Source organism: Odontesthes bonariensis, chromosome 12 (assembly GCF_027942865.1).
Source record: "Odontesthes bonariensis isolate fOdoBon6 chromosome 12, fOdoBon6.hap1, whole genome shotgun sequence".
In the NCBI taxonomy this organism is placed as follows: domain Eukaryota; kingdom Metazoa; phylum Chordata; class Actinopteri; order Atheriniformes; family Atherinopsidae; genus Odontesthes; species Odontesthes bonariensis.
In genome coordinates this window covers 30,462,095-30,489,567 of record NC_134517.1, presented here as the reverse complement: position 1 = coordinate 30,489,567, position 27,473 = coordinate 30,462,095, and the positions used below count along the sequence as shown (strand labels likewise).

The 27,473-nt window shown below is 38.1% G+C and overlaps 1 protein-coding gene across 1 annotated transcript; it reads left to right on the top strand.

Annotated features, from left to right (window-relative positions):
* The first annotated feature begins 1,719 nt into the window (after window positions 1-1,719).
* On the top strand, window positions 1,720-27,473 carry LOC142395995 (MAGUK p55 subfamily member 4-like). Its single transcript, XM_075478544.1, has 21 exons — window positions 1,720-1,804; window positions 4,635-4,701; window positions 6,410-6,531; window positions 6,615-6,692; window positions 7,175-7,258; window positions 7,346-7,477; window positions 13,036-13,117; window positions 13,206-13,291; window positions 14,280-14,351; window positions 16,384-16,580; window positions 17,750-17,808; window positions 18,460-18,477; window positions 19,808-19,858; window positions 19,962-19,988; window positions 20,308-20,346; window positions 21,456-21,623; window positions 23,453-23,533; window positions 23,981-24,074; window positions 24,201-24,309; window positions 25,186-25,320; window positions 25,502-27,473. The coding sequence occupies exons 2-21, from the start codon at window positions 4,680-4,682 to the stop codon at window positions 25,685-25,687; spliced, it is 1,842 nt and encodes a 613-aa protein (XP_075334659.1). The 5' UTR covers window positions 1,720-1,804; window positions 4,635-4,679; the 3' UTR covers window positions 25,688-27,473.

Here is a 27,473-nt window from a genome sequence, read left to right as displayed (position 1 = left end):
ATTATCATTATTTTATTTGCTCATCTGTTTATCAAAGAGTTATACAGTCTGATGGAGTAACATGTACACAATTTCACTCATATCTGCAGTCCATTTCAATTAAAAATTCAACTGATTCATAATCAGAGTACAACTGTGTTTTTGGAGATGTGAATTAACTATTTGGATTGTAATGGTGATGTTTCAGCGGAGCGGTGAGTGTGTAATTGTGCACTACTAACGTATTCAGGCGGACAGCAATACTTTGCCACGCTTTTTCTCGTTGCTTTATCATTGTGGCGGTGCTGCCTTTTGAAGTGAATTCGATAGAGGAGAATCGCCGAAGCGGTGTAAAAAATGAGTGATGAAGGAGTCTGCTGACAAGAACTCAGTCAAACAAAAGAAATCTTTATTTCTGTTGTCAGGTTTGTGTCTAATTTACAGAAAGATGTATCTTCTGGAGAAAGTCTGTGTCCAATAGCCCCATGAAATCCTTTCTGCTCTTGGAGAGAAAGTCCTCACTCTTTAAATGTTTTTCAAGGCCACTTGTCCAGGCGTTAAGCCAAAAGATATGGTCTGACTGCACGCATGTCTTATATCAAATCTATTTGGTAAAATGTTAAGGGCTTGTTTTTCAGTGTATCTCAGTGTCTTGCACGGAGACGCGCAGAGGCGTCTTGAAATTAACCAGCTGTGGACTCATTAAACTCCAGTTCGTCCATTTTGTCTGTGGACTCAATGAACTCAGTTCAGATTTCCTCATGTGCCTTGGGTCCCATTTTGCCTGTGGGTCCATACACCTCACTTTCTTTTTAATTTTGTCTTTTAACTAGGGTGGAAACAGGAAAATAATAAGAGCCTAGCAACAGATTAATATGTGTGTCTAATGCACCCATGATCAGGTAGTTACATCCATCTCTGTGATATATATCTGTTTTCAAAGGATCTGTGTTAATCTTAAGAGGTGACCCACTGACTTTCACCCTGGCATAACTCCCAGCATACATGTACATACACAGCTAATAGCGGCTTACCTTTTGAACCCTCAGATGCTGCAGTGAGATTTAATGCATCACAAATTTACCGTTATTGTGTGTTGTGATCTTAACACTGTGGTAACTGCTGTTGCTGAACATATCTGACCGGCTATGTGTTTGTGTGCTTGCTCACCTTCTTTGTGGGGACCACTTTCAGACACTATTTTCTTCTTATGAGGACATTTATAAAAGTGGGGACGTTTTTTTAGTATTTACCTGAGATGAGATCTGAAAACATCTGCTTGTATGTTTAGACTTAGTTTATGAGTTGAATATATGATCAGTTAAATGCTATGTTAAGAAACCATTATGTAAACAAAGGTCCTCATAAACAGAGAAGTACAAATGTGTGTGTTTGTACTGTGTGTGTCTGTATATGTGTGCATGGCTAAAAGCTGCAAAGGGTTAAGAAGCTTTGTGATCCATTGAAGTGCTTAGATTGAGTAGAGAGCAGGAGAATAATAGAATAAGAAAAAAATACAATGAGAGGAGTGGAAGGTAAAATAAAACCAGAGAAACAGATGGAGTAAGTGATAGGAGTGGAAAGAAAAAGATCTGCAAAGTTCTACAAGAAAAAGGAGAGAAAAGGAGATGAGGTCCAAGGGAGGGGGAGAGGTTGTTGGATTAAGCGGGGTTAGAGAGGATTAGTGTCAGGTTCGGTCGTAAACTCACATCCACGTCAGTCATTTCTAGCTGCTACTGACATGCTAACACTGCTGATTCCCTTCAGCTCAGAGATCACACACTGAAGCATCACTGCAGGGGAAACTGGACCAAGGGAAGAGGAGGTGAGTTGGTTTTATTCACTAGTGTTGTTATCTTATCTGTGGTTTCACTGCATGTAAACAGAGGTATGTGCGTGCTGGTGTGTACACATGAGAAAACAAAAGGCTAGACTGATTCAAATCTGACTGAACGTCAGAAGTCTTCCTGGTTGGTCCGCAACGTTGTGCTTAATCACAGTGATCTATTGATCTAAATCCTAACAAGCCCCCCCTCGATGATGTACTTATTGATGTAAACAACAACCAAACAGCCAAGGACTTGTTAAGAAAGGAGAGGTTGAGCTACACAGAGAGCAACTGATAGGTTGATACCATAAAGCACTGACCCCACATGTTATTGTCAGGCCTGTAAGATAACACCATTGGCACCAATAATGCCTCGAATAGGTTGATTCAATTTTGAAATTGATGTTAAAAGGAAAAAAAATGCAAAAATAAGCCTTTTCTTTTCCATGTATTCAAACCAAAACTTTCAAATTGACTAATTATAGAGTCAAAAGGTTCATTTTTAGGTGAAAGGTGACTAGAAGGATGTATATGTGGAATTCAACCTCTGAAGGGCAAGTTATTTAAGCTGTAATTATACAAGATTTATCTTCAGTTTTTACTAATATAAATAAGAAATATAATGGATATAGTTGATATTATTTGTGTTTATTTGGCCTTTAAAACATGTGAACAAGTTTGAAATAAAATCCCTGTTTTCTGAGTGAATTCATGGTCACTTGGCTTGTTTTTTTAATTAATCTTCATCGAATTCATGAATCCTATGCTGCGGTATTTAAAGAAATATAGAAATATAAGACACTGAAACTAAACTATGGACCAACAAATCACTGACATGGGGCAGGAAAAAAGTCCAGTGGCTTTCGGAACAAGTCACAAAATATGATTTAATTAGGTTTTATATGACCAAACTGTTTTCATTCTGAAAAAGGGAGCTAATAGATACATAAGAACTTTGAAGTTGGCTGTATTTTATAATAGACACCAACAGAATTAGTCCAAGGTTTTCCGTCACTGAGTCTTGTCTTCCTGACGATGCTCTAAGACTTTGTCGCTGACGTTTGATGACCTCTAATTGAAGCTCCTTTTGGAGACTCTAAGTGGAAACGGAAGCTGACTAAAGATAAGAAGCTAAAGAGAAGGCATAGTCCACATTTAGTAGCCTACTGCTGTGAGAAAAAGTACTGACATAACACGAGTTTTGTTTGAAATTCCCATCCACTTGTTTGATGGTTAGCTTTATTCCATCTGCACTCATGTTTTAGGCTTAGTAATCAATTTATCAAACAATGCACAATCATTTTGGGCAATATTCAATCATAAAATATATTTCAACTGATATATAAGGATTGCATGCTTTTTCAATCATATCTCATGTTTATTTAAATTGATAATGATGAGACCTTACAAAAAGGGGAACTCTGTAAAGGGATCGGCATTAACAAACTATGTAGTTAGATTGTCATGTAATATTTCTCTTTTTGTCTCTGTTTACAACTTTTGACTTCACAGTAACACCAAACTTCAGCCAAGATTGCCCCTGATAATACCATAATCATATAGATAACTGAGCCTGAACCCTAACATATATATATATATTTATATATAGACTGTGCATTGGAATGGAACTTATAAATTGTGCCCATTAAAACAGTTTCACTAGTTGTTAGGAAATTAAAAGTCAGTGGCATGATTTCTAAATGCCACATATAGTCTTATTTACTATTAGGCAACCACAGGTAATGGATTTAAGTGTTTATTTTTATCTGGTCGGACAGAAGGCCCAGACGAGCTGCCAGCCTCTATTTAAAAGCAACAAACTTAAAGAATTTAGAAATCAATATATATATCCTTCTGTGATCCAAAACCTGCTTATGATGTCTGACTTATTGGAACAATCTAGGCTTAATACAGTTTTTAAAAAATATATTTATTCATAGATGCGTACAATTCATGAGGCACACAATCAAATAACAGACACTTGATTGTGTGCCTCAAGAGTTTGTCACATTTTTCTACTGTATAGTATTTTTGCCCAGCAAAAAATACAAAAATACACCCATTTTGTCCTCGTCTTCACTGGGCTCACTGTCTGTTTGGTTTACCCATCCAACAGATCCACTTTGGGTGAAAGATTTGAACTTTTTGCCAGTTATTGGTAGTTTTGTCTCTTTCCACTCTTTGTAAACCTTTCCAACCTTTGCATTAATTTTAATAAACCACCTTAAACTGTTCCAGATAACCCAAAAAAGACCCAAAATACGAACGTTCAGACAATGAAGATACATGGGAAGGTTCATTTTGAGGAAAGATTGTCAAAGATAATTAGACTCACTCACAAAATACCTGTAAATCTATAACAGTTCATTAGAACTGAGGATGCCGTTAAAGTTTATTTGAAAAACAAATATTAGCCCAGTTGCCTTTTTACTCAGCAGATCACTGATAAACAACATTTCAGGTGTGCTGATTTTCCAACAACTCGTTTGTCCTTATTGTAAAGATAGACAGAGTAGGTCCTGGTACTGTTGATGTAGAGACTTAAGTTTCCATATGTTAGAAAGCTTTCATTTCTATATTTTCCATGTTGCCTTTTTGACATGTTCATGGTTTTCACACAGCTGCTTGGTGTTTATTGTTCATATGACCCATAGTGTTGCATTTGATTGTTTCCAATCAAAACTCAAATGTATCACCTTTTCTGTACAGTATTTTGTAAAGAAGGATGTTATATGTATGTTAGCTATAGTAGTTAAATACAAGGTCAGGTCTTCGTTTGCAATGACATATTTGTGATTATTTAAGTTTGATGTTATTTTCTTTTCAGTGAAAGAATCCATCCGATCCTTATCAGTGGTTTTGGATAATCACCATGAGAAAGAACATGGAAGATGGTGAGGAAGCACACACTAACACATAGAAACTCACATTCTATTCACAGTCAGCTTCCCTTAGAAACTCATAGACACGATCATCATTGGTTGCATTCACTGTTTAATGTCTTTTATTGTGTTTTATTTTAATTCCAAACTAAGGTCTACTTTAATCATATCTAATTCCAACCTCTACACTTCCTTATTGGTGGACAACGCCAGAGTTGTTACCACCTGCTCATGAGAAACTTCAAGCTTTAAACATCTCCTGTTACTGAACTAAAATCATGTTACCATGCCTGAGAAACACACGTGCATAAGCCAAACAAACCTCTCTATCATACAATATATCCAATGTAACAACTTACCATTTCTGATGGTGTTGATTCCCTGTTAATGTTCAAAGAGGAGAGAGAACAAACAAGTAATAATGAACAAATGTCAGAAAACAGTATTTTATTCTCAATGGAACAGAGACAGTATTAAAGAGTATAAAGTCACAAAACACATGAGAGGAAACTAAGGACAGGGTCATCTTTACCACTGTGCAACATCCCCTAAACAGTCGGTAAACATCTGGGAAGTTGCTGCACCTTTTGGAGAGAAAGCTCGTACCGTTCCTGTCTGATTTAGAATTTAAACTGCTCAGCAGTCCTGGGTCTATTTTGTCACATTTTATATTTCATGATGCACCAAATATTTTTCATTAGGTTAAAGGTCTATGAGGGCTAATAGATGCAGCATTTGGTTTGGCATTGTTTTGCTGAATTAAATCTGCAGATACCATTCAGCATTGATGGTGCCTCTCCAGATGTACTGTTTGTTTGTTTTTAGCTCCATAGGCACTATAGTGCACCCCCCATACTATCAGAGATGCAGGCTTTGAACTGAGCACTTATAACAAGCTGTATGGTCCTTCTCCGCTTTAGTCAAGATGATGTTTCGTTCATGATTTCCAAAAATAATTGGAAATTTTGCTTGATCTGACCACAGAACAGCAGTGTTTCCGTATCATGCTCACATTTGGCGTCTTCTTTGCATGATAGAGCTGAACTGTTGTTGTTGAACTGTGTTCACAAACAATAACTTCTGAAACTGATCGTTTGCCCATGCAGGTATTTCAAGACAGACTGCTTTGAATTAAATGTGGGGCCCATTTAATGGGCTTGAGTAAGGGCCCGAGGATCACAGGCATCCAATGTTGATTTTCCACCCTGTTCTTTAAGCACAGAGCTGTCTCCGGATTCTCCAAATCTTTCAATGATATTATGTACTAAGTCTTTAAAATTCACGGAGAGAAATATAGTTGAGAGACTCTTTCTCTCTGAGGTGCTCTTTTTATACCCAGTCATGTAACAGTACACGTTTAAGTACCACTTACTTTTCCAGCCTGTCCAAGACTTTTTCAGATCTGATGCTGCCAAGATGAGCCCTGTTTTTTTTTAATAATAAAATATTAAAACATTTGATGTTTTTTTAATTTTGTATTGTCAATAAATGTATTGGTTTATGACATTTTTGCAAAAAAATTACTCTGTTTTTATTTAGATTTAACCCAACAATCAAACTATTAGACTGTGTTAACCATTCAGTTATACATGCAGCTGTTGTGACTACATGACTCATCGTCAGGTTTATACTGCAATCATCAAAGTCGTGATCCACCTGTGGTTGAAGTAATTGTGGTTTCAAACTGTTCGCTATTATTGCCTTTTTTGTGTATGCGCAGGCGTCTGTGAGATGCTTTCCAGTGTGGTGGAAGACGTTGGTGAAGCCGTCAGCAGAGACATTGGTGGCGCCCAGCTGCTTCATGACCTGCTGAGTGCTCCGTGGCTGCGCGCCCTGCTGAAGGTACCTGATGCAACGCTCCTGCAGTGCACAGACAGAAAATCCATTTGTAAATTGATCTTTTAATTTCTTCTTTGTCTCTCCAGACTTATGAGTGCCTAATGCAGTTTCAGAGGCAAACACCAATCCCCTTTTTGCCTTATGCCTCAGGACTCTCATGTGAGGTGAGTGAACACACTGATACACTGATAAATTATATCCTAATGCAGCTAAGCTGCAGCAGCTTTTCGATAGGGACGCTGAGGCGAGTTTTACTGTAGTTACAGAAAAAATAAGGCTCATGGCCGAAATGCATGTTTCCAAATGCCTGTCAATAATTCTGCTGTCAGTTCGGTATGTCGTACTGTGGGTTCAGTCTTCTGTGTGTGCTAATTTTAGCTCTGAGGCTCTTTACCGTACACTTTGTCATATGGTTACTGAGTACTATCTATCTCAAAAGATGCAGCTCCAGGGTTATGAAGAGGTCATTCCACAACAAAAAAACTGGCCTATCTGAATAGGGGTGTGAATTTATGACAGAAAATGTTATCTTCACTGAAGCATGTCCAAGATATTTCATTAAAACTGATGCAATTGTGTGAATTGTCTCCTTTAACTCATCCCTAACTTAATTCTGTATTCATCAGTCTTCTTGCTTTTGCTTCAGATCATGACTACAATAGAGAGCATCGATCATCCTTCAGCTGAAGCTAGAGAGCTCTACGGCCTTCTCTATTCACCACATGTCAAGGTCTGACGTGAGATTCACTCTAAACCTTCTTTGTAACACATATTTGATGCCCCGGTGACAGTTTTTGATTGTCCTTGTGCCCGTCAGGCCCTTCTATCTTCCCATGACAGTATAGCACAGTCAGACTATCTACCTGTCCTGCCTCTCCTGCCTGATGAGTTACCTGAGGATGAGGAGGCCATGAGAATTGTTTGTCTTGTGAAGAACAACCAGCCACTGGTAAGACATAATGAAAAATATTCATTTAGCTGTCAATTTTGTTGCTTTTAGCATAAAGCCCATGTGTATAGATTATTAAGTTTATAGTATTTTCAAATAATTCTAATGATATAAGCATTTGTTGGTTGGAATATTAGACAATCCTGTTGTAAATGTGATTCTCTTCTTGAATCCTTGACGGCAGGGGTTAGCGCTGAAGTCTGCCACAACTAGCTGTCAAAAATGTGCGAGTCTGGCTGAAACTGTGCAGCACTTTTAAGTTAAGGCAAAAAAAAAAGCAATAGCTACCTTTTCCACCCTCAGTTCTCTACTGTAATACAGCTCTAACGCTGCTACTGAAGAGGATGATACTCCCAATGTTATGACGTCAAAACATTTCCATTTCTGACGAGCACAAATATTCCAAAAGAGGGAAGGAGACACAGTTAAGAGCAAAGAATACATGGTTAGGGTTAGAAAACTACACACAGACTCCACAGTTTAATTCTCATTGGTTGTGATTACCATCACAAAACAGCTGCCTTGAAATTATATTGGAAATATGGTGAGACGGAGCTTCCTGGCTTCCTAAGATAGTTTGTTCCTCTTGTGCAGGAATAATTAGTATTTTGTGGGATTTTGCACCATTCTCTGACAGTGGCTTACTGAAATATATGATCTCTCTACCTGAAATAACTCAGTTGTGAAATGTATTAGTATTTTGAGTCAGATACATCCATATGGCATGTTTCCTTCGTGGAGAGTAATAGGGATCATCGCAATTCTGAAAAGGTCAAAACCATCAACCTAAACGTTAAGACAGACAGCTCATGTGAAAATTCAAGATAAACGAGTTAAACATTTGAAGTGAATTGAATAACAAGGCATGTATTTTTATTGTAATAACTTAAACTAAAGCCTCAGAGCTTCACCTCAAAGATATTTTACAGGGTGTCAATAGCACAATTACATGCAGAAAATTCCAACTTGACACCCAGATACAACTGGTTTTTCACTTCTGGGTTTTGTTCAGTTCCTTACTTAAACACTTTGTCACCTCCTGTTTGGGTTTGGTAGTAACATTACTTTATTAGGGTAAGAAATTATTTAAAAAAAGGTGTTCAAAAACATCATGGTTAGGCCTAGAATACAACATTTGCATAATGCCACTGTCACAATAGCAGTCCTTCGTATGGCCACTAGATGTCTCAAATTCTTTTAATCTAATTATTATTATTATTATTATTATTATTATTAGTAGTAGTAGTATTATTATTATAGGTTGTTACTGCCTGCATGAAAAATTACCCATGGGGTGTTTTTAGGGAGGACAATTTGAAATATTCAAACTACACTTAAGAACTGACAGAAGCAATCAGCTTATATTTACCTACAACCTACAAAACATAGTTGCATAACAAATGTATTGGGTACATATACCAATCACTGCCTTAAAGAGGATTCTAAAATCATAAAAACTCAATTTCCCATCTTTCATTCACCAAGAGTGGAGCAGAGCAAAGAGGAAAAATAGTAGACGGGGTTGGAGTTGTTCGTAGTCGCTGGAGCAGCCTTCATCGCCTCACATTGGAGCGCCTCATCCCTATGAGGACGGTGTGGTCGGGGCAGGAGCTCAGCATGACTGAGAGTGAAGCCACCCCTCTGTACCCCTCCAGAGGCAGCCAGCTCTGCCCCTTTCTCCCCCGTTATGAATCAACAGGAAGTTGCTGTTTGCGTCCACGAAATGCAGAAATATGGAACAAAAGGCTCAACCAGTCAGCTCCGGCTGTCTTTAGTCCTGATATCCTCACTGGTAAGAGGAAGGAAAACAGAACCAGTCGTCAGTCTGTTTTTCTTTTTCCTTCAGCCATTCGTTTGTCTCTGATCAAGCCTATTAGTCAAACCAGGAGTAATGATGATGACGTATAAAGAACCCGTCCATCCACATCTCTCTTTCATCCATCCATTTAGACATTTCCTGACTCCTTTGCCAGCTCATCTTTTCAATAACACGTTGAAAGGAAATTACCTTTTCATCCCTCATCTTTCACCACACAAGCTTACTTGTTCTCCTCAGTTGCCATTAAGTCAGTCTTTCTTCGGTGTTCTAATCATAATTTTCATCTTGCTATCCATCCATGGGTGTTCGTGGTAAACTTTTTTCCTTTTATCTGATTTTCTTATGTGTGTTATTTCTCATTGTCAGAGAGACCAAATAGGGAAGAAGGTGCTTCAAGCGGCAGTGATGACTATGCTTACCCTCCTCCTCCAGTCCTGGCTTACAATCTCAGTCTTCCAAATTCTCCCCTCTTGTGCAAAAATAGTACTCGAGGGGGACTAATAAGGAACTTTCCTACTTACGACAGGGCCCCTGTCAGGGTCCACACTGCACCTGCTAGTCCTGCACCCCAGCGTTCCACTCGGCAGCGAGGCATCAGCGCACTCCCCAGCCCTGTCCGGCAACAAGCTGGACCTCATAACCAACCCCAAAATGAACCTTTAAGCCATCCAAGTGTGTCCTACTACTCTACTGTTCCTCATCACAATGAATGCCAAAAGACACAAAACACGCAGCACCACCAGCCTCCTCCACCTCCTGAGCTCAACAAACAGTGCAGCATGGAGGAGCTCAGGGCTACTGTTCAGACAGTGGCCAGCAGTATTGAACACAGTAGTCAGGATGTACTCCATCTCGGCCAGAAGATGGTGGCAGCCACAGAAAGTATCACGGACAGCGTGGAGGAGAACGCCCAGGCCCTCAACCTTCTTGCTGAAGTGGTTGACAAGCTCCAAGGGATCATTGCAGCCCAAAAACAGCTGGAAGCGTCACCCCCATGCAGGCTGAAGCGGCGCACTGGTCCCACACCTCCCCCAAGGGTCTCTTCGCTATCTCCGAAAGTGGTTCGCAAACCTCCCACACCTTATCCACGCCCACCATCACCTGACGACACTTTGTCCGGCTCCTCTTCCTCTTCGTCCGTCAGTTCCTATGCAGACGGCTTCGCAGTGTCTCAGACCCCAAAACATTTAAACGGAGGATCCAAAATGAGCCAGAGGGCAGGTGGCAGTAAAGGACACGTTTGGTTTAGCAGCGGAAAAGTTACAAAAGCTCAACCGGAGGACCCAGACTGTGAGAGCACAGGCTGCTTGAAAACAACAAAGAAAAAGATGAAAAAAAAGCCCTCAAACTGAAAACAGTTCCCTCTCTTGCCTGCTTTGCTATTTGAAACAGACAGCGACGCTTAAAAACTTCACTTTGCATGGAAATACGTGATTCTCTGAATGGAAACGATGCTGGAGTTAATTCAGCATTTCCCACGTCTTAGTTAATCTGTTAAATGTTTAACCACAAACCAGAAGCAGATTCAGATCCACTCTTAATAAGCAACACAAATATTTCTGTTACTGGATCACTAAAAGAAGCCAAAGGAATTTGATTTAAAGGTACGAACTGTTTATTTATGACTGTAAATGCTTGTAATTTTCCCCAGATATCACCAACTCTGTTCCACTCTCTGAATTTCTATTTTTTAGAGTTTGAATACACATTTTTACACGTAATCAAGATAACTGCTGTTTTAACACAGAAATCCCATAATTCACTGACCAAACCAGAGCAGAGTTTCAGTGAATGAATAATCTCTTATGAAAGGCCCAGACTTAGATCTGATGTCAGACTTTTTAGGATCCACAAACTAAAAGCACGGTTTCCATGGTAGCATGACACGCAAACCACAAGTTGTTTTACTGATAAAAGGTTCAGATATTTAACATATTCTTTCAGCTGAGAATCTACATTACAAGCTAATGTAACACAAAAAAAAGGAAAAAGGATCACTAAAAGAAGCTAAAGGAATTTGATTTAAAGGTACAAAGTGTTTATTTATGACTGTAAATGCTTGTAAATTTCCCCACCTATCACCAACTCTGTTCCACTCTCTGAATTTCTAGTTTTTAGAGTTTGAATACACATTTTTACACGTAATCAAGATAACTGCTGTGCGTTGTATATAAAAGATGAGGTCAGCTATTATTTATAAAGTCACAAGTTAAGCATTTAGTTTGGTGTCATCTTGGAAAGGCAGGAGTTACGTTATCAGCTAGCACATTCTGCTATGTCTATAACGGCCACTATGATACACTTCCATTTCAGGCCAATTAAAAAGCTGGATATCAGTCCCATGAAGGTCTGATAATCCAATTAACTGAAAGCTGAGTGAAAATGCCAGTCCCAGCAAGCAGTCAAGATTCAGAACCACATATGCTCTAATCAGAAGATGTGAAGTGAGCTATTAACTCTATAAAGACCTGACAAAAGGTTTCTGGGGAGAAGGAAGTCTGAGGATCTGTGCTCAGGATAGAAAAATATTTCTATTTCTCTTATCTAAATTAGTTTTCAAGATGGATATCACTATAACAATTGGATTAGGTTAGATTCAACTATGTTGTCATTACACATGTATAAATACAAGGTAGCAAAATACAGTTTAGCATCTGATCAGAAGTGCAAAGTGCAGCAAGTGCGATACAGTATATACAATATGTAAATAAGTCAATAATAGAGGACAACATACAGATGTGTGAATAGTTTAGCAGTATAAAATCAATGGGAATGAATTAGCATTAATGTGTTAATTTAGTAAATTAATTAAATTAATTAATATTAAATTACATAAATAAATATCAATTATTAATTAGTTATTAAATATTAATAACATAAATTTATTTAGTCATTTATTATTATTATTATTAGTTAGTAGTAGTATTTTTACTAGAATTGGTATTATTATTGTTGTTGTTAATATACAATCATTGTAAATATTTATAATTTTTTTTTAGCTATTTGACTAATTTCAATATCCCCCATTGGGGGATGAATAAAGTATTTTTCTATTCTATTCTAATATGCATAAGGGCAATATGCAGATGTAGTATGAACAAGTATACAGATGTGCTATATTAATATACATAAAATACCAAGCGTGCTATACGTATACATACGGACGAACAGTGAGCAGATATACCGGGTGCAGTAAATATATACACAGTAGTAGAAAGAGCGCTGTGAACATACTTTAACAATGTCTAATGTAAGCGTACATATTCAATTAATGTTATATACAAGTCCAGGGATGGTCCACCACGCCAGACCATGTTCACAACCTTTAAATATAGCGGAATCAAAATGCTCTTATTACTTGTTTTATAAGAAATATTCAACACATTGTCATCTGTTCCTTCAGATTCCAACATTTTTAGGCCAAACTAAGTCTCCAGAATTCGTGGATTTGCAATAAAGTTTTGAATTATCTAATATTGTTGGTCGGGTTGAAGACTCTTGAGTTCAACTGCCACAGTAATGATGACCAGCAGGGACAAAGTATAAGAAAAATATGTTAATTTACTTTTCCAAATGACAGAATCTAAGCATTTGCCTCAAAAGGCCTTCTTGTTGTCATCATAACCTCCGTTTGTGTATCCGTTTCAACCACCGTTTTCATCTGTTTTGCCTCCACTTAAGTGTGCTAGAAGCTGGTGTCCACTGCACTTCTTAAAGATAATCGATATTTGTCTAACAGGGGGCAACAATAAGGAGGGAAGAGGAGACCGGAGACATCTACATTGCTCGGGTAATTCATGGAGGGCTTGCTGATCGCAGTGGTGAGACAAAACTATACACGGCTATGTGTGCATGTACATGCAGGAAGAATGCAAACATGGGACGGTTTAACGTGGGTTTGTGTGCCAGGACTCCTCTATCCTGGGGATCTCTTACTGGAAGTGAACGGGAACCCAGTGGTGGGCCTGGAACCAGAAAAGGTCATCCAGATCCTGGTAGGTAAACTGAGAGCGAGAAGTACAACTCAATAAATCTACATTTAAAAAGGAACATCAGGGGGAAATTGGGTTGTTTGACTATCTTATGAGCTCAAACACTGTCCTATGTTACATCCAGTTAAGATCCACTGAGTGTTGTACAAGACGGCTCAAAGCTGCTCAGATATTACAGACATGGCTGCCCCCTCTCGGCTGTACTTCTGCTTTAGGTGTTCAAAGGTTATAAATGTGATTCTCAGATCTACTGCATCTTCTGTATTGCTTTATACGTTGTTAGTGTGCTGTTGTATATTCTCTAGAAATGTGGGACTGTGAATTAAGATGCTTTTTTTTAAGAAACTTTTCTTTACTTGTGCATAATTTCAAGCTAAACTTATTTATGACTTATACAACTTATGAAAAACACTGCAGCTTAGAATACTACACATACCCAGTTCCCCACACACATACTGCTTGAGTATCGATCCGTAAAGACTTTCCATGTCTCACGACCTCCATAGACCTTTGTGACAATGCGATGACACAACAGGCTGTAAAATCTGAAAAATATGGAGTAATTTCACCATAAAAGCTGAAATATTGTTTGCTACATCTTCCTTCTTCAGTTGTCTCCTGTGATCTAGCTCCCGCCTCGCCACTGATGCCGTTTCCCCTCCTGGAGTCACGTGACCACTTTAACACTCGTGACACAATAATGTCGACAGCTGCTGCTCTTGACAAGCAGGAAATGACCATATATGGGGAAGGAGGGTTTGGTGGATGAGGTGGTTAGAAATAATGGACACGGTTAGGTTCAGATGTTAAAAATTACATAGTTGGGGTCAGAAAAATATAGATAGTCTTGGACCGCAAATAACTTATTTATTACATGTGGGTTTTTTTCAGTGAGACCAGGCCGATTATTTCTGATATGAAACAAAGAAAAGCCTAAAATTTCTCCTTTTGTAGTGAAATTGATTGATATTTCTTTCTTTTTCCATCCCAGACCGGTTCCACGGGCACCATCCTGTTTAAAGTCATTCCACATCCTGCTCAGGTCAGCAGCAACCAAAGGCCGGTGAGAAATATGCACTTTGCTCTTTGCAACCGTTCAAATCACACTCACTGCAAAGTAAATATAAGAATCTGTATAAAACTTGAAACTGGAGTTGCTCATTGAGCTGGGCGGTCAGTTTGAAAGTAGCTGGGGCCTGGTTTATGATTAAATATTAGTTTGGGGCCTCCGTGTCCGGCTGAATGATGATAAATGTGAACTATTAGCTTCAAGACTGGAGTCATCTTCAAGGTCAAGGTCAAGGTCATGTTTATTTATAGAGTACATTATAACAACCAAAGTGCTTTACACAAATGAATAACAATAAAGTCCAAAGATGAATTCCACTAAGACAATTTCAGCAAAAGATATATGCAATCAACAACTTTTGTCTCACCCACGTCCGAAAGACTGGGAGAAAAGGTGGGTTTTAAGGGAGGATTTAAAAATTTCCAGAGTTTCTGACGACCGGATATGCAGCGGTAAACTATTCCACAGCTTAGGGGCAGCCACTGCAAAAGCTTCATCGCCTTTAGTTTTCAGCCTGCATTTAGGCACATCCAGGTATAGTTCGTCAGCAGACCTCAGAGCTCTGATTAAAGACTCGGGGGCCAAACCGTTCAAAATTTTAAAAACAAACATCAGGATCTTAAAATCAATTCTGAAGCGGACAGGAAGCCAGTGCAGAGGCCAGAACAGAGGTTATACCTTCCCCTTTCTTTGTCCCCGTTAGAAGCCGAAATAAAGGCATGAGTCATCTTCTCCAGGTCACCAGGAGAGAGGTACGGTTTTACCTCGGCCAGAAGTCGCAGCTGGAAATCTTCAGCAAGACTTACAGACAGATATGATTTCCATCTGTTTTACTGAGCATCTCAGTCATATCACTTCGTTTTGCCAGGAGGGTTCAAATAAAAGAACTCTTTAGGACTTTACATTAACAGAACAACAATTCTTGAACTAAACTTGCTGTGGAGCATTCCTGATGAAATACATAGTGGAATTAATATTTAAAAACATATCATCATACATGTTAGTAATCCTGAGGCCAATCGAGGAAAGGTTGTGATATCATGGAGTTGATTTTAGAGAGTTTTTCATCTCATGTGCCAATTAGGACATAATTTCTGACCAATATGCATCGTGCTTTGTAGTGCTGCATCAACTAAAACGCTCTGTAAAAGAGAAAAGAAATGAAAAATGAATAGAATAGAATGGAATGGAAATACTTCATTAATCCCAAACTGGGAAATGATGAAATAAACGTAAAATATAACCTTTAGAATAGAATTTACAATATACAACAAAATGTGCAGTTGTGCAGTACCAATAGCATTTTTGAGCAGATGTACAGTATGCAGTATGTTTAACATGTAAAAATATATATCTAAAGTGCATACGGAGAAATAAGGACCACTGATTTCAGCTTTTATTGTACAGTGTGATGGCATGTGGCAGGAATGATTTCCTGTATCTGTCCCTTCGACAGCGGGACCAGGAATAAATGTCACTTTCAGGGGGGAAAAAGTTCCTCCTTTTCATTGCTAAACTTAGAAAGAGTGATCAAATTACTCCAAACGTTACTTATGGCTAAACAGACCTTAAAGTCTGCTCTGAGTGTTGGCAAACTGGACAAATAAGCAACTCAAGTTTCTTTTTGATAGAGTAATTAGTTTATTCAATGAGATTTTTGACTGTTGTGATCATTCCAGCAACGTATTCACCTGCCACACTGTCATTCCACGACACAATAAAACCTAACAAAAGCCCCCTGCCAGCAGCTCTAAAGCTTAATACTTATCATTTCTTTATTGTTATTGCACAAACTTTATCTCTAAAAGTGCTGTTATTCAACCTCCTGATTGTTTAACAAAGGAAATTTGAGTTTTTATCTCTGATCAAATAAGTCGTTTAATCCCTGTTTTTAAGTTCTTGTCGCACATGACTAACACAACATGACCGAGTTGTGGCTTTTTAAAGATATTCAGCGACCCACAAAGCCATCCGTCTTTTCAGTAACTGTTCAATTTCACCCAGAAACTGTCCCACTCTCTGTCAGGCGTACATGAGGGCAATGGTGGACTACTGCCCCCATCAGGACTCCTCCATCCCATGTCCAGATGCAGGGATGCCGTTCAGCAGGGGAGACCTGCTGGAGGTGGTCGACCAGTCGGACGGACAGTGGTGGCAGGCCAGGAAGTTGCCCCGTGGGGCGGCCTGCGCTGGTCTGATTCCCTCTGCCAGCATGCTGAAGAGGTGAGGCACAGACCCACACATACTGACACCTGCCGCCCTCTCAAGCTGCCACCAGAGGGAGTTGTTGATCCGTTTATCACAGTAAAACTAACTGCAGCGTACGTCTGTTGGAAAGTGTTTCAGCAAGTTTAAAGATTCAGAAATCAATAATTTTACTGCTTTATTGGTGCTTTTACCACTAAGTTATTTAATAATTAAGCTAATTTAAGCCTTAGCACCATAAAAAAATTAGTGTTTGGGAGCTGGAATAAATTAATATATTGGGCGGAAAGTACTTCAGTACTTTTTCTGTTGATTCTTCGACGTGTGTTCAACACAAAGCTGAAAATTGTTCAGTGATTTCACTATTGATCCTTTTACTACACGAAACTTATCATACCCAAGTACTTTTACAACTGATACTCTCACAGCAGATGTTACTCCATGAAGGGAATAATACTTCAGTAATTCCACTGTTGATACTTTTACTACACGAAGCTGATAATACTTCATTTCTGTTACAAGCGATACAAATACTGCACAAAAGTGATGATTTAAGTACATAATTACTTCAATAATTGTATGTTTACAGTACTTCAGTACTTTATCTGTTGATATTTTAACACGTGTCAAGATAAAGCTGTGAATACTTCAGTAATTCCACTACTGATAGTTTAACTACATGGAACTGATAGTACTTCATTTTTGTCTCTGATACTAATACTTCATGAAGGGAATAACACTTCAGTCATCCTACTATTTGACTATACCAAGTTGATAATACTTGTGAACATCTTCTGCTGATACTTTCACGACATCATCATATGTGTACTTTTACTTTTCATTCTTTGTCTGCATGAAGCTGATAGTATTTCACTACTTTATCACAAATACTTTGACTATATGTATATAGTACATATAGAACTATAGAACAGCTGCGTTCTTCATGAAGCTGATAACACTTCAGTACTTATACACTTGAGTACTTTGACATCATTAAGCTGGTAATACTTGTGTACTTTCATTAGTACAACTCGAATCAGCCAAAGCTGAACTTTCACACGACTTCAAATGAACTTGTCGAGTGTTTTATGTTGTCGTTATTTCACTGAGTATCTGAGCGCCGTGCTTTTCATGCAGCTGAAATCATTTAAATGTTTCTTCTTTGTTGTTTGTTTTTATCTCTGAAGTAAACAGAGGGAGAACTGGTGGTGTCAGCCGTTACAGGTTCATACCTGCATCAGACCCTGTAAGGATTCCTCTTCATTATCTCATCCCATCTTGTGTGTCAGCACAAATTAGCAATGTAAATGTGTGTGTGGAGAAGGAAAACCTGCAACAGATATGTTGGACAACAGCACAAAATGTGGCTGTTACCAATAGAGGAGTGAAAATTGTAATTGTGACACAGAAACATGAACAACGTGGCATTAATTTGCCAATCCAGCTCTACTTTTTCTCATTCCTTTCACACTTTGCTCCCACACCTGACTGGTTGGACTGATTTTCACTAGTTCCATTGGCAGATGTTTTTGCTTATTTCTAGCAAAAAGGTCTCGTATTTGTTGTTTTTCTTACTTATTTTTGGAGGGGCATTTTTTTTCCAGTGTAGACCAGAAGGTCATAGAAGAAAAAACATACATAAATGATTACATAAATGATTACATGTCATGATTACGGTTAGATGGTCAAAAAGTACCGATAACAGTTTTGTTTGTCCAGAATCTTAACGGTACTGGATGGACCGGTACCAAACAATACCAGTACTCTGTATACATCCCTACTTAACACTGACTATGGTTCCCCTCATATTTCCCACCTGGGTTAACCTTGGTTTTGACGTAGCGTTGTGCATGTAACTGAAAATAACAGCTGTTTCTTTCCTTCCTGCTGCCCTCAGGGTCCCAGGCGGATAACGGTGGGTGTGGCCCCTGATGAAGCACTCATAGAGTAGCTTATCATTCACAGTAATGACAGCTTGTTTGCATTTTGTGAGCCTGTTGTTCTCATGTTGTTCACACATAGTTTGACTTTTCTTTTGCACAATGACACCAATCACAATATGAAGGAGAGAAAAACAAAGTTGCTACAGTTGAGACAGACGTTTATTAGACAGCTGCATATAAACATTTGTTTTCTAAGTGCATTTAACGTTGACGCTATCACATTTTAACACAGAAATCCCATAATTCACTGACCAAACCAGAGCAGAGTTTCAGTGAATGAATAATCTCTTATGAAAGGCCCAGACTTAGATCTGGTGTCAGACTTTTTAGGGCAAAAGATATAAAAACAATATTTAGTTTATTAGGATCCACAAACTAAAAGCACGGTTTCCATGGTAGCACGACACGCAAACTACAAGTTCAGATATTTAACATATTCTTTCAGCTGAGAATCTACATTACAAGCTAATGTAACAGAAAAAACAAGGGTGGATCAAATATCTTATAGATTGAATTGTGAATAGATGGCACTGATTTAACATTGTATTGTGGTTAAATTTGGTGATTGATACGCCGAGATTTGACCAAAGTCTAAATGCAGAACAGCCGTTGACTTTTAAGATGGAAGCTGAATGAACCCGACGTTTTTTCAGCATCAATTAAGTGCTTTTAATTTTGTTAGCATGTCAGACATAACCTTCAAATACTTTTAAAGTACAACATTTGTTCTTAGTCTGAATGCTGTCTGAGATCCAAAAGTCAGGTTCCCAGTGGAGTCTAAGTTCCTGTTTTAGCCTTTTTGACTCACCAACTTTCAGCAAAGTCACTTCTTTTTCCCTGTAGGGAATAATTATAAAAACGCTGTACATTTCATTCCCAAAGCAGCTGTTTATATTCTTTTTTATGTGCACTGGAACTGTTGACCTCTCATAATTTGTGAGGAGCATCTCATGACATCTCATTTTCAATAACATGAAAAAACAACTTGCTTGAGATGTGAGATCTGTGCAAAGCATTTGAATGCGTTCATGAGCAATGGGGTGAAAGTTACCATCTCAAACTATTCTTTATCAAAGTAGAGAATACTACATTCAATAAAAATGAATGGGTATGTGTGTCCAAGCTAAATCTAAATGGGTCAGCTGGACTCCAGACAAAACAACTAAAAACACACACAGAGTTAATTAAAGAAATATGTTCTAAGTGTTTCTAAGGTAATACATGAGAAGCGCAGTGTTTTAAACCTTTATCAGATGTTAACCTGTGCGTTTTGTTGCCGTAATGAAGCCTTTTTTTTTCCAGCTCCTCCAGAGGACGATCCACCAAATCCTGATGGCAAACGCATCGTGACAGGTAAAGCGTGTCAGAATATTTGATTTTTGAGTTTTTATGAACAGAATCTCATCAACCATCAGCGGAGTGGAAGTGACTGTTGTTCTTTTCTCTTTTCCTCCAGATTTGGATATTCAAGAAATAAACTTTGGTGGGTAAGTCTGTCCAGACGCTTGTGTATTGATCTGATTAAGATGAGCAAATGATAATGACTGCCGATCACTTGTGATGCTTTGTACCGTTTTCTTGTATTTAAGCCTACAGGATTCATTAGCCGATGCATCATTTATTACAGTGTTTGTCTGGTTTTTATTTAGTATTTTAAATCTCCACAGTAACTGGATTCATTTGTATTTCCACTTTAATTATTTTATCTGTTTTGTGCTTAATGAAAAGAGGAGTTTAGCGAAATTGAAAGTTAAGGAACTCCTGTGGAGAGAACAAAGACTTTGACTGTTTCTTTCCTTCAGATGAGGCTGACTCCGATATCACTGATGGCATCTACCTGGGTAAGATGCATTCAATGATCACATAATTAAATGGTTTATCCACTGAGACTGCAAACAGAGGAGAAGACAGATTAGCTCAATGGTGGAAAAACAAAACATTTTAGAAGGAATATCATATGAAAAAACTAATTTAGTCATTTCATGTTTCAACAAGACATTTATTTTCTCACTATATCCATTTAAAGACATTTTTATGTTTCTTTAGGCTCTTTCTTCAAAAAACTACTCTAAAAAGCAGAGATTAAAAACTTGAATTTAGATTTAAAGCTTAATCAAATATTTCTCACTAAACTCATTTAATTTTTGGTTCTTGCTTCACTATGTATTTTCAGTCTTTGACAATAAGATACTGCTTCTCAAGAGTTAACTGCCTGATTGTAGGGGAGCCTGCAGTTCTTTATGGACTTATAATAAAACATTAAGAACGAGGAACTTGGAGGATGTTGACCAGGATATGTGAATGAAAAAACACTAAAAGACTCATAGTGGGATTAAATAAAAAATCAGTGCTGAAGGAGAAATGATCAACAGGCCGGCAGCCCAGATGTTGCTCTTAATAAAAGCATAAACTGATCCCGAAGGCATTAGTTAATGTTGTATTAACAATATTTAAAAAGACAATAATTACTTTTGCTTTAATAGAAAAGTTATTTAAGGTGAAACACTACAGAAGAAGTTTGCAATATGGGTCGTTTTGCTTCCATAACATGTAACCGTTCAAATTAGAAGAAATAAATGATGAAAACAGTTAAGTTAATGATAATAATAAAACATTGAGGTGTCTTCTGGATGATTCTGGCATTATAGCAGAGCATGTACAGCTCAAATCAGTGCGTATTCCACCTCTAATGAGCTGCAAATACAGTTCAGAGAACCATTCATTCCAGGATTTCCACCAGAGTAGCAGTGACATACATCAAACTCTCCTTTTTCTCCTATTCTGAGTTATTGTTGCAGTCTGAAAAGCATGGCGACGATTCATTTATTTTTTATGGAAGATATGTATACTTCTGAAAGAAGAAGATCCGGTTCCCCTTCCTGGCTTTGGACAGGGATTTCGCCTCTGAATGAACATGTAAATCAATGAATGTGTTCTCCGCCCTCATCAGCTGGTTTCCGGCGGAGTTTCCGTCTCTGGAGGAGGACGTCCTACAGGAAGAGGCGACAGTCCTGCACCTCCTGCTCCCCCAACATCAACGCTCTGTCCACCCCCTACGAGGAGGTGGCTTTGTACCAGCGCCCCCCGCAGGAGAACCACCGCCTCATCATCCTTGTCGGTGAGAGGAGAACATCCACATAACTGGCTAAATCTCACTGATCACTTGCCCTTAGGAATGATTAGGTTCACTAAGTCCTCTCCAAGGTAGAGTTTATATTTTTAATAATAATAATAATACATTTTATTTACAACGCACTTTACATTTACAACAAAATCCACCAAGTGCTACTGTGGGATAAAAGACAAATATTAAGATCAAAAGCAGGGACAGTAAAATGCAAATAAAATACACAAATAAAAGTAGTGAGTCCTTTAAATGCAAAAACGAAATAAAAATAAAATAAAATAAAAATTTTATTTTATAAAATTATAAAAATTTATTTTTATAAAAAAAATATGTAAAATTTTATTTTTATCTATTTTTAGCTCTGCCTTTCTGATTAAGAGTATTTTGAACTTTGCTCCATATTTTCTTTCCTCCCTCTTAGTCAATATTTATTCTCTTGGAAGTTTTATGAATGATCCAAGCTCACTTTGCCATTTTTATTCAGCTGTTCCGTCTTTAATATGTCTCAGTCTGATTTAAATTGCCAAAGTGGCTCTTTTAGATTATTTTGTGACACATCTCAGTATATTCAAATGCAATACAGGTGAAAAGTTCTCTTCAGAGTTTCAGTGACAATACTTTTATGTCTCAATCTTTAATCTTATTTAAAGTTAAGATGATAATAACTCGGCCATTATCTTACTATGTGTATATGTCACATCACATATATTTTGTTCATTATATAATCTAATTGTTGTGTTGGCCCGACTAAAACTGGACTTAATTGAATTCGTCAAAGTTGCATCAACAAGCACAAATGATTCCACAGGGAGTTAATTACTCCAGCATGTATATTCAGTTGGACACAAACAGTTATTGGCACATGCTCCAAACACAGTTCCCAACCCAGAATTTGACCCAGGGTCCAGTCAAATAGTAAAAAGAATTACCTCCTGTCGTCTTTTCCTAAATTCTTGTCCTTAAAGGAAAATGTCAAAGAGAATCTGACACACCGACACTAAGCTGTGATGTGTACAGCTGTTTGATAAATATCCTACAAAAAGGGCTTTAAATTATGTGTCTATTTCATTCTTATCCCATTGCAACACGAGGGTTATCGATAATATATCATGTTAGAGATAAGATTTTATGTAGAATATCATTGTATTATCAAGGAAAAATTCATGAAAGTGAAGTGAATTATAGTATTTCACCTCCTGTCCTTATATTTATCCACTTGAATCATAGTTAATCCGACTGGATGAAAATAATCAATTGCTATGAAAGTTGCAGAATTGTGGCCATGATTATTTCATTTGTAAGGAAAGGCAAGTTTATTTGTTTAGCGCAATTCAACTACAGGGCGATTCAAAGTGCTTTACAAATACATTAAAACAGTAGAAATAAAAAGCACAATTTAAATCTTAAACAAAAAAGAAAGAAATAAGAACAATAGATAAAATCAGATAAAATCAGTAGTTAAAATATGATTTAAAGTTTTAAAACTCAAGCTTCAGATTTAGAGCTTTATTCAAATGCAGCTGAAAATAGGTGTGTCTTCAGCCTGGACTTAAATACACTGAGTGTTTCAGCTGATCTGAGGCTTTCTGGGAGATGGTAAACAGAAGGAAAAGCCAGGAACAGCAGAATAGAAAGAAAAAGGTTACAAGGAGGCATATCGCCACGCATTGTAGCAGTCAGACATTCACAGAAGGAGAATATACACCTTTGTGTACACTGAAACAAGAACAGTATGACAACAAAAGGTGAGCTGTAAACGTGGCTCGACTGAGCTGTGCACGGAGAGTCTGCTGACATCTGCGATGGTTTCCTCTGAACAGGTGCGTCGGGAGTTGGAGTGAACGAGCTGAGGAAGAGGCTCATCAAACTGAACCCATCGACCTTCCAGGGACCTGTCCCTCGTATGTGCCGTCCACTCATTCAATGAATTCATCTGAAGTCAATAAGTCATTGTTCTCATATTGTAACAGTTACAGAAGGAAATCTACAAGTTAAATACATATAGTCGTGTGCTTTATTGTACATAATCCACGTCGCTCTAACATTTTGTAAATGTTTTGAACGTTCACCCATATGATTTCATCGTTTCTCAACAAACACTCTCACAACATGCACGAGGATTTGCCTTATTCTGATCAGGTGTGTGCCTTCTTAACATCTGCAAAACTGGTCAGAACTGTTGCAGTAATGTGCAATATGGGGAAAAAAATAAGGTTTGTCAGCATCAATGGATGCAAACCGATCAATGAAATGATAAACCTGTGAATTAGCATCATATGGTAACTGTAAGGCCCTAGTTTAGAGTGTTGGACTATGCTCACACCATCACTGTCACTGTGTTTCTGCAGACACCACTCGTCCACTAAAAGAAGGGGAGCAGACGGGTAGGGAGTACCACTTTGTTACCAAAGAGCTGTTTGAGTACATGGTCTGCAACCACAGGTAGGCTTCACTCTCTTTCCTTACATTGTTGTGAGTCAAGTTTATTCTACTCAGTTGTATTTGAGCTCTATTTAGCTCAAAAGCTTCACCATATGTACAAAAGTGTGAATGTATTTCTGCGTTCAGGTTTGTGGAGTATGGGGAGAGTAAGGGCCAGCTGTATGGGACCAGCATCGATGGAATGGATGAGGTGCTGAAACGCGGACGGATGTGCATCATCGATGTTGAACCACATGTGAGTGTCTGTGTATGAAGCTTTTTCAGTCCAAGGTCATTGTGTGTTAGCACAGCAAGCAGCAGGAAGATGCTAACAGTAAAGCAAAGTGAAGATACCCCCACTGGGTCAACATAAAGTAACTTAAACTTGGCCAGTTAGCACATGGATACAAACAGCATTACAAAGCCCTTTCTCAGCTGCTACAGCTACATTTACATGTCATCAATTATATACTCACAGATATTATTCAACCCACTGAATGAAAACAACTGAAACTCACTTAAAATAAGTTAATCTGAGTTCATGACTGAATTTATTCATTTAACTTTTGTGCACTACTTCATATGATTATTTGTTGATCTTTAACATTTTTCTTTAATCCTTTTTGTATTGTTTTATTTCAGTTTTTGATAATAGTTTTCTTTGTTTTTTCTTTAGAATTTCTTTATATTTAGTTTTTATTCCTCCTCTGAGAGGCATTTCTGCTTTAAAAAAAGTGTTATATTGATAAAGATTGATACATTAAGTGATTGATTGAGTGCCACTACGGCACAAAATCCTGCGTAGAGAGAGAAAAAAGAAGCAGCACCCAGGAAAATGCTTCATTTAAAGTCTTCAGTTCAATTTATTATCAAAATGGTAGATTGTTTTCATTTAGCTTTTATTGTTATTTTTATCTTAATATTTTAAGAATATGATGCACATCTTGCCTAATGATAAATTAGTTGCTGTCAAATCAAAACATAAGTGAATAATATTATATTATAAAGACTTTAAATGTACCATGTGACAAATATCGATCAGTCCTGCTTCCAGGAATCAGTGATTTGCCTCAAAAAATCCGGATCAGAGCGGCCTTTTTGTCTAATAATACATAAATTGTTTCATTTTCAGAGCATCCAGCTGTTAAGGACAAGAAAATTTAAGCCCTTTGTGATTTTCATCAAACCTCCAAACCCGGAAAGACTGAGACAAACTCGGCGAAACTCCACAATTATCACCAACTACGCCATCAACAGAGCATCGACGGTAAGACTGCAGACGATGCCTCGCTTTACATTTCTATTTCTCCCACTTTGTAGCCAAACTGATCAAATTAGGAAAGAAAATATCGGAAATATTAGGCTTGATAGTACACCAGAGCAGAAATAAGAAATAAACTGAGTCAAAGCATGGAGCAGTGAGCACAGTCTTATCTCTCTTCATGCAGGAGGAAGATTTTTTGGAGCTGGAGGACGCCTCCCAGCTAATGGAAGCTAAATACAAGCAGTTTTTTGACAGCATCCTGGTGAACGACGACCTACAGGATGCCTGCATTCAGCTCTGCTCCATCATCCAGCAGGCACAGAACGAGCCCCAGTGGGTGCCTGTCAGCTGGGTCCGACCCGAGGAGTAGCACAGGACAGGGGCAAAGGTGGAGATGTGGAAAACAATTTGGGTTGCATCAGATGTAGAGAGATTTGAACACAGCGGTCTAGTTCCAAGCCATCTAAATTCCCTCTCAGAGCTGTTAAGAAAGCGGTTCAATTTCAAATATCCAATGAAATAGACAGCAGAGTGCTATATGCTTTCACATATTTAAGTGTTTTCTGTAAAAACAGAGTCAAACCCACAGAAAGCAGCATCATCAGCTTCAGCCGTTCTGCAACATCTTAATTTAAGAGCTGGAAAAAGTATTCAATCAGACATTTTTTTCAATATTTCAAGTAAATTGCAAACACTAAATACCATCGTTAGGAGCTTTGTTGGCTCAGATTCTTTTACGTTAACTTGGCAGCTTTAGTTACTAATTTTCCTTCTTTACAGACTCATTGTTTGCAGGACAACAATATAATAGGCTGGTTGAATATCAGGCTCAGATTGCGTTGCCCAGTAGTTCATTACAAAACTTCCATTAAAGTCCATTAACTTTAGCAATAAAACGCTGCAGTTTGAGCCTTTTTTTAATGAGTTTTCAGTTCCTCAATAATCAATAATCCTAACGGCACTTTTTCTGATGGTATAGTTTTGGTAAGCTGAGTTAAAACCAGTTCTGATCATCAGTGAGAATAGATTAGATCTGAACCCCCAAACATTCGAAAGGCGGTAATTTTTTGTGGTTCAACCTAGAAAGATTTATCATTGGAACATTTTGAATTTGCCCCTTTTGATTAAGGAACTGACATCCTTATTTTCCATGAAGGTTTATTATGATGGGCTGCACTGTGCTCGGTGGTTAGCACCAGCGCATCACAGCAACAGGGTTCCCTGTTCGAATCCCAGCTGAGGTCTTTCTGCATGTATCCAAACGAAAGGATTCCTCCCACCCATGTTAGGTTAATTGTCTAAATTGTTGCTAGGAGTGAGCACACATGGTTGTGTGGCTCTGTGATAGACTGGCCACCTGTCCAGGGTGGACCCTGCCTCTCACCTGATGCGGACCCCCCCCTCAGTTCAGAAGACAGTCTAATTTAGCAGCATATTTTCTAAATTAACAGGCAAGTTCAACATCGTTTTCCAGGTCACTTAGAATTAAAGAGTTTTACTTCTTCCTGCTGTGTTATTTGTATATCTTCAAAGCTGAGTTAAGTGGTTGCACTTTAAGAAGTTTGATCATTTTCTGACAGATGTTTCACCGCTTCAACTATAACTAAAGTATCTGGAAGTCCATGTGTACTTGGCCTGTGTGTTTGTATGTGAGAGGCAATAAAATGAGTAACAATGACCAGTGATTTTCTGAGTTTACTGCACTTAGCATGACACTTATAAAAGAGACAATGCTGCTTTGCCTTCCAGCCTTACAGTGCGCAAACATAAATGTCATTATTTTTGTTTAAACGTTTTCAGAGTACCATTTAAGAAGGAGCTTTCCTTGGCTGAATCCTGGACGACAAAGCCCTCTTACTATGAATACAGCTGCTGCTAACGCTGGTAATAGTTGTTGCTTCATTGATTTTAATGTAGCTATACAGTTAACTGTTGATTGCGGAGTCATGGAGTAACACAGAATTGTACGAAAGCATCTGGATTTGAGGATACTTTTAGAAATAATGCTTTTAGTACAAAGTGTGACAGAAATCTTGTGAGATCAAGTGTAGATAATGTGTTTTATGGAATCCACCCCACACGCGGTGAACTAATGAGCAGATGTGGCTTTTATAATCCTCATTTTAAGCCTCAGTTAAGTGTTACTTTTGTTGTGG

Bases quoted from the DNA above. Each gene is read 5' to 3' on its own strand.
- LOC142395995 (XM_075478544.1), top strand. From the start codon at position 4,680: ATGAGAAAGAACATGGAAGATG. The intron at 4,702-6,409 runs GTGAGGAAGCAC...GTGTATGCGCAG, and splicing joins GAGAAAGAACATGGAAGATG to GCGTCTGTGAGATGCTTTCC. The intron at 7,478-13,035 runs GTAAGACATAAT...TTTGTCTAACAG, and splicing joins TGAAGAACAACCAGCCACTG to GGGGCAACAATAAGGAGGGA.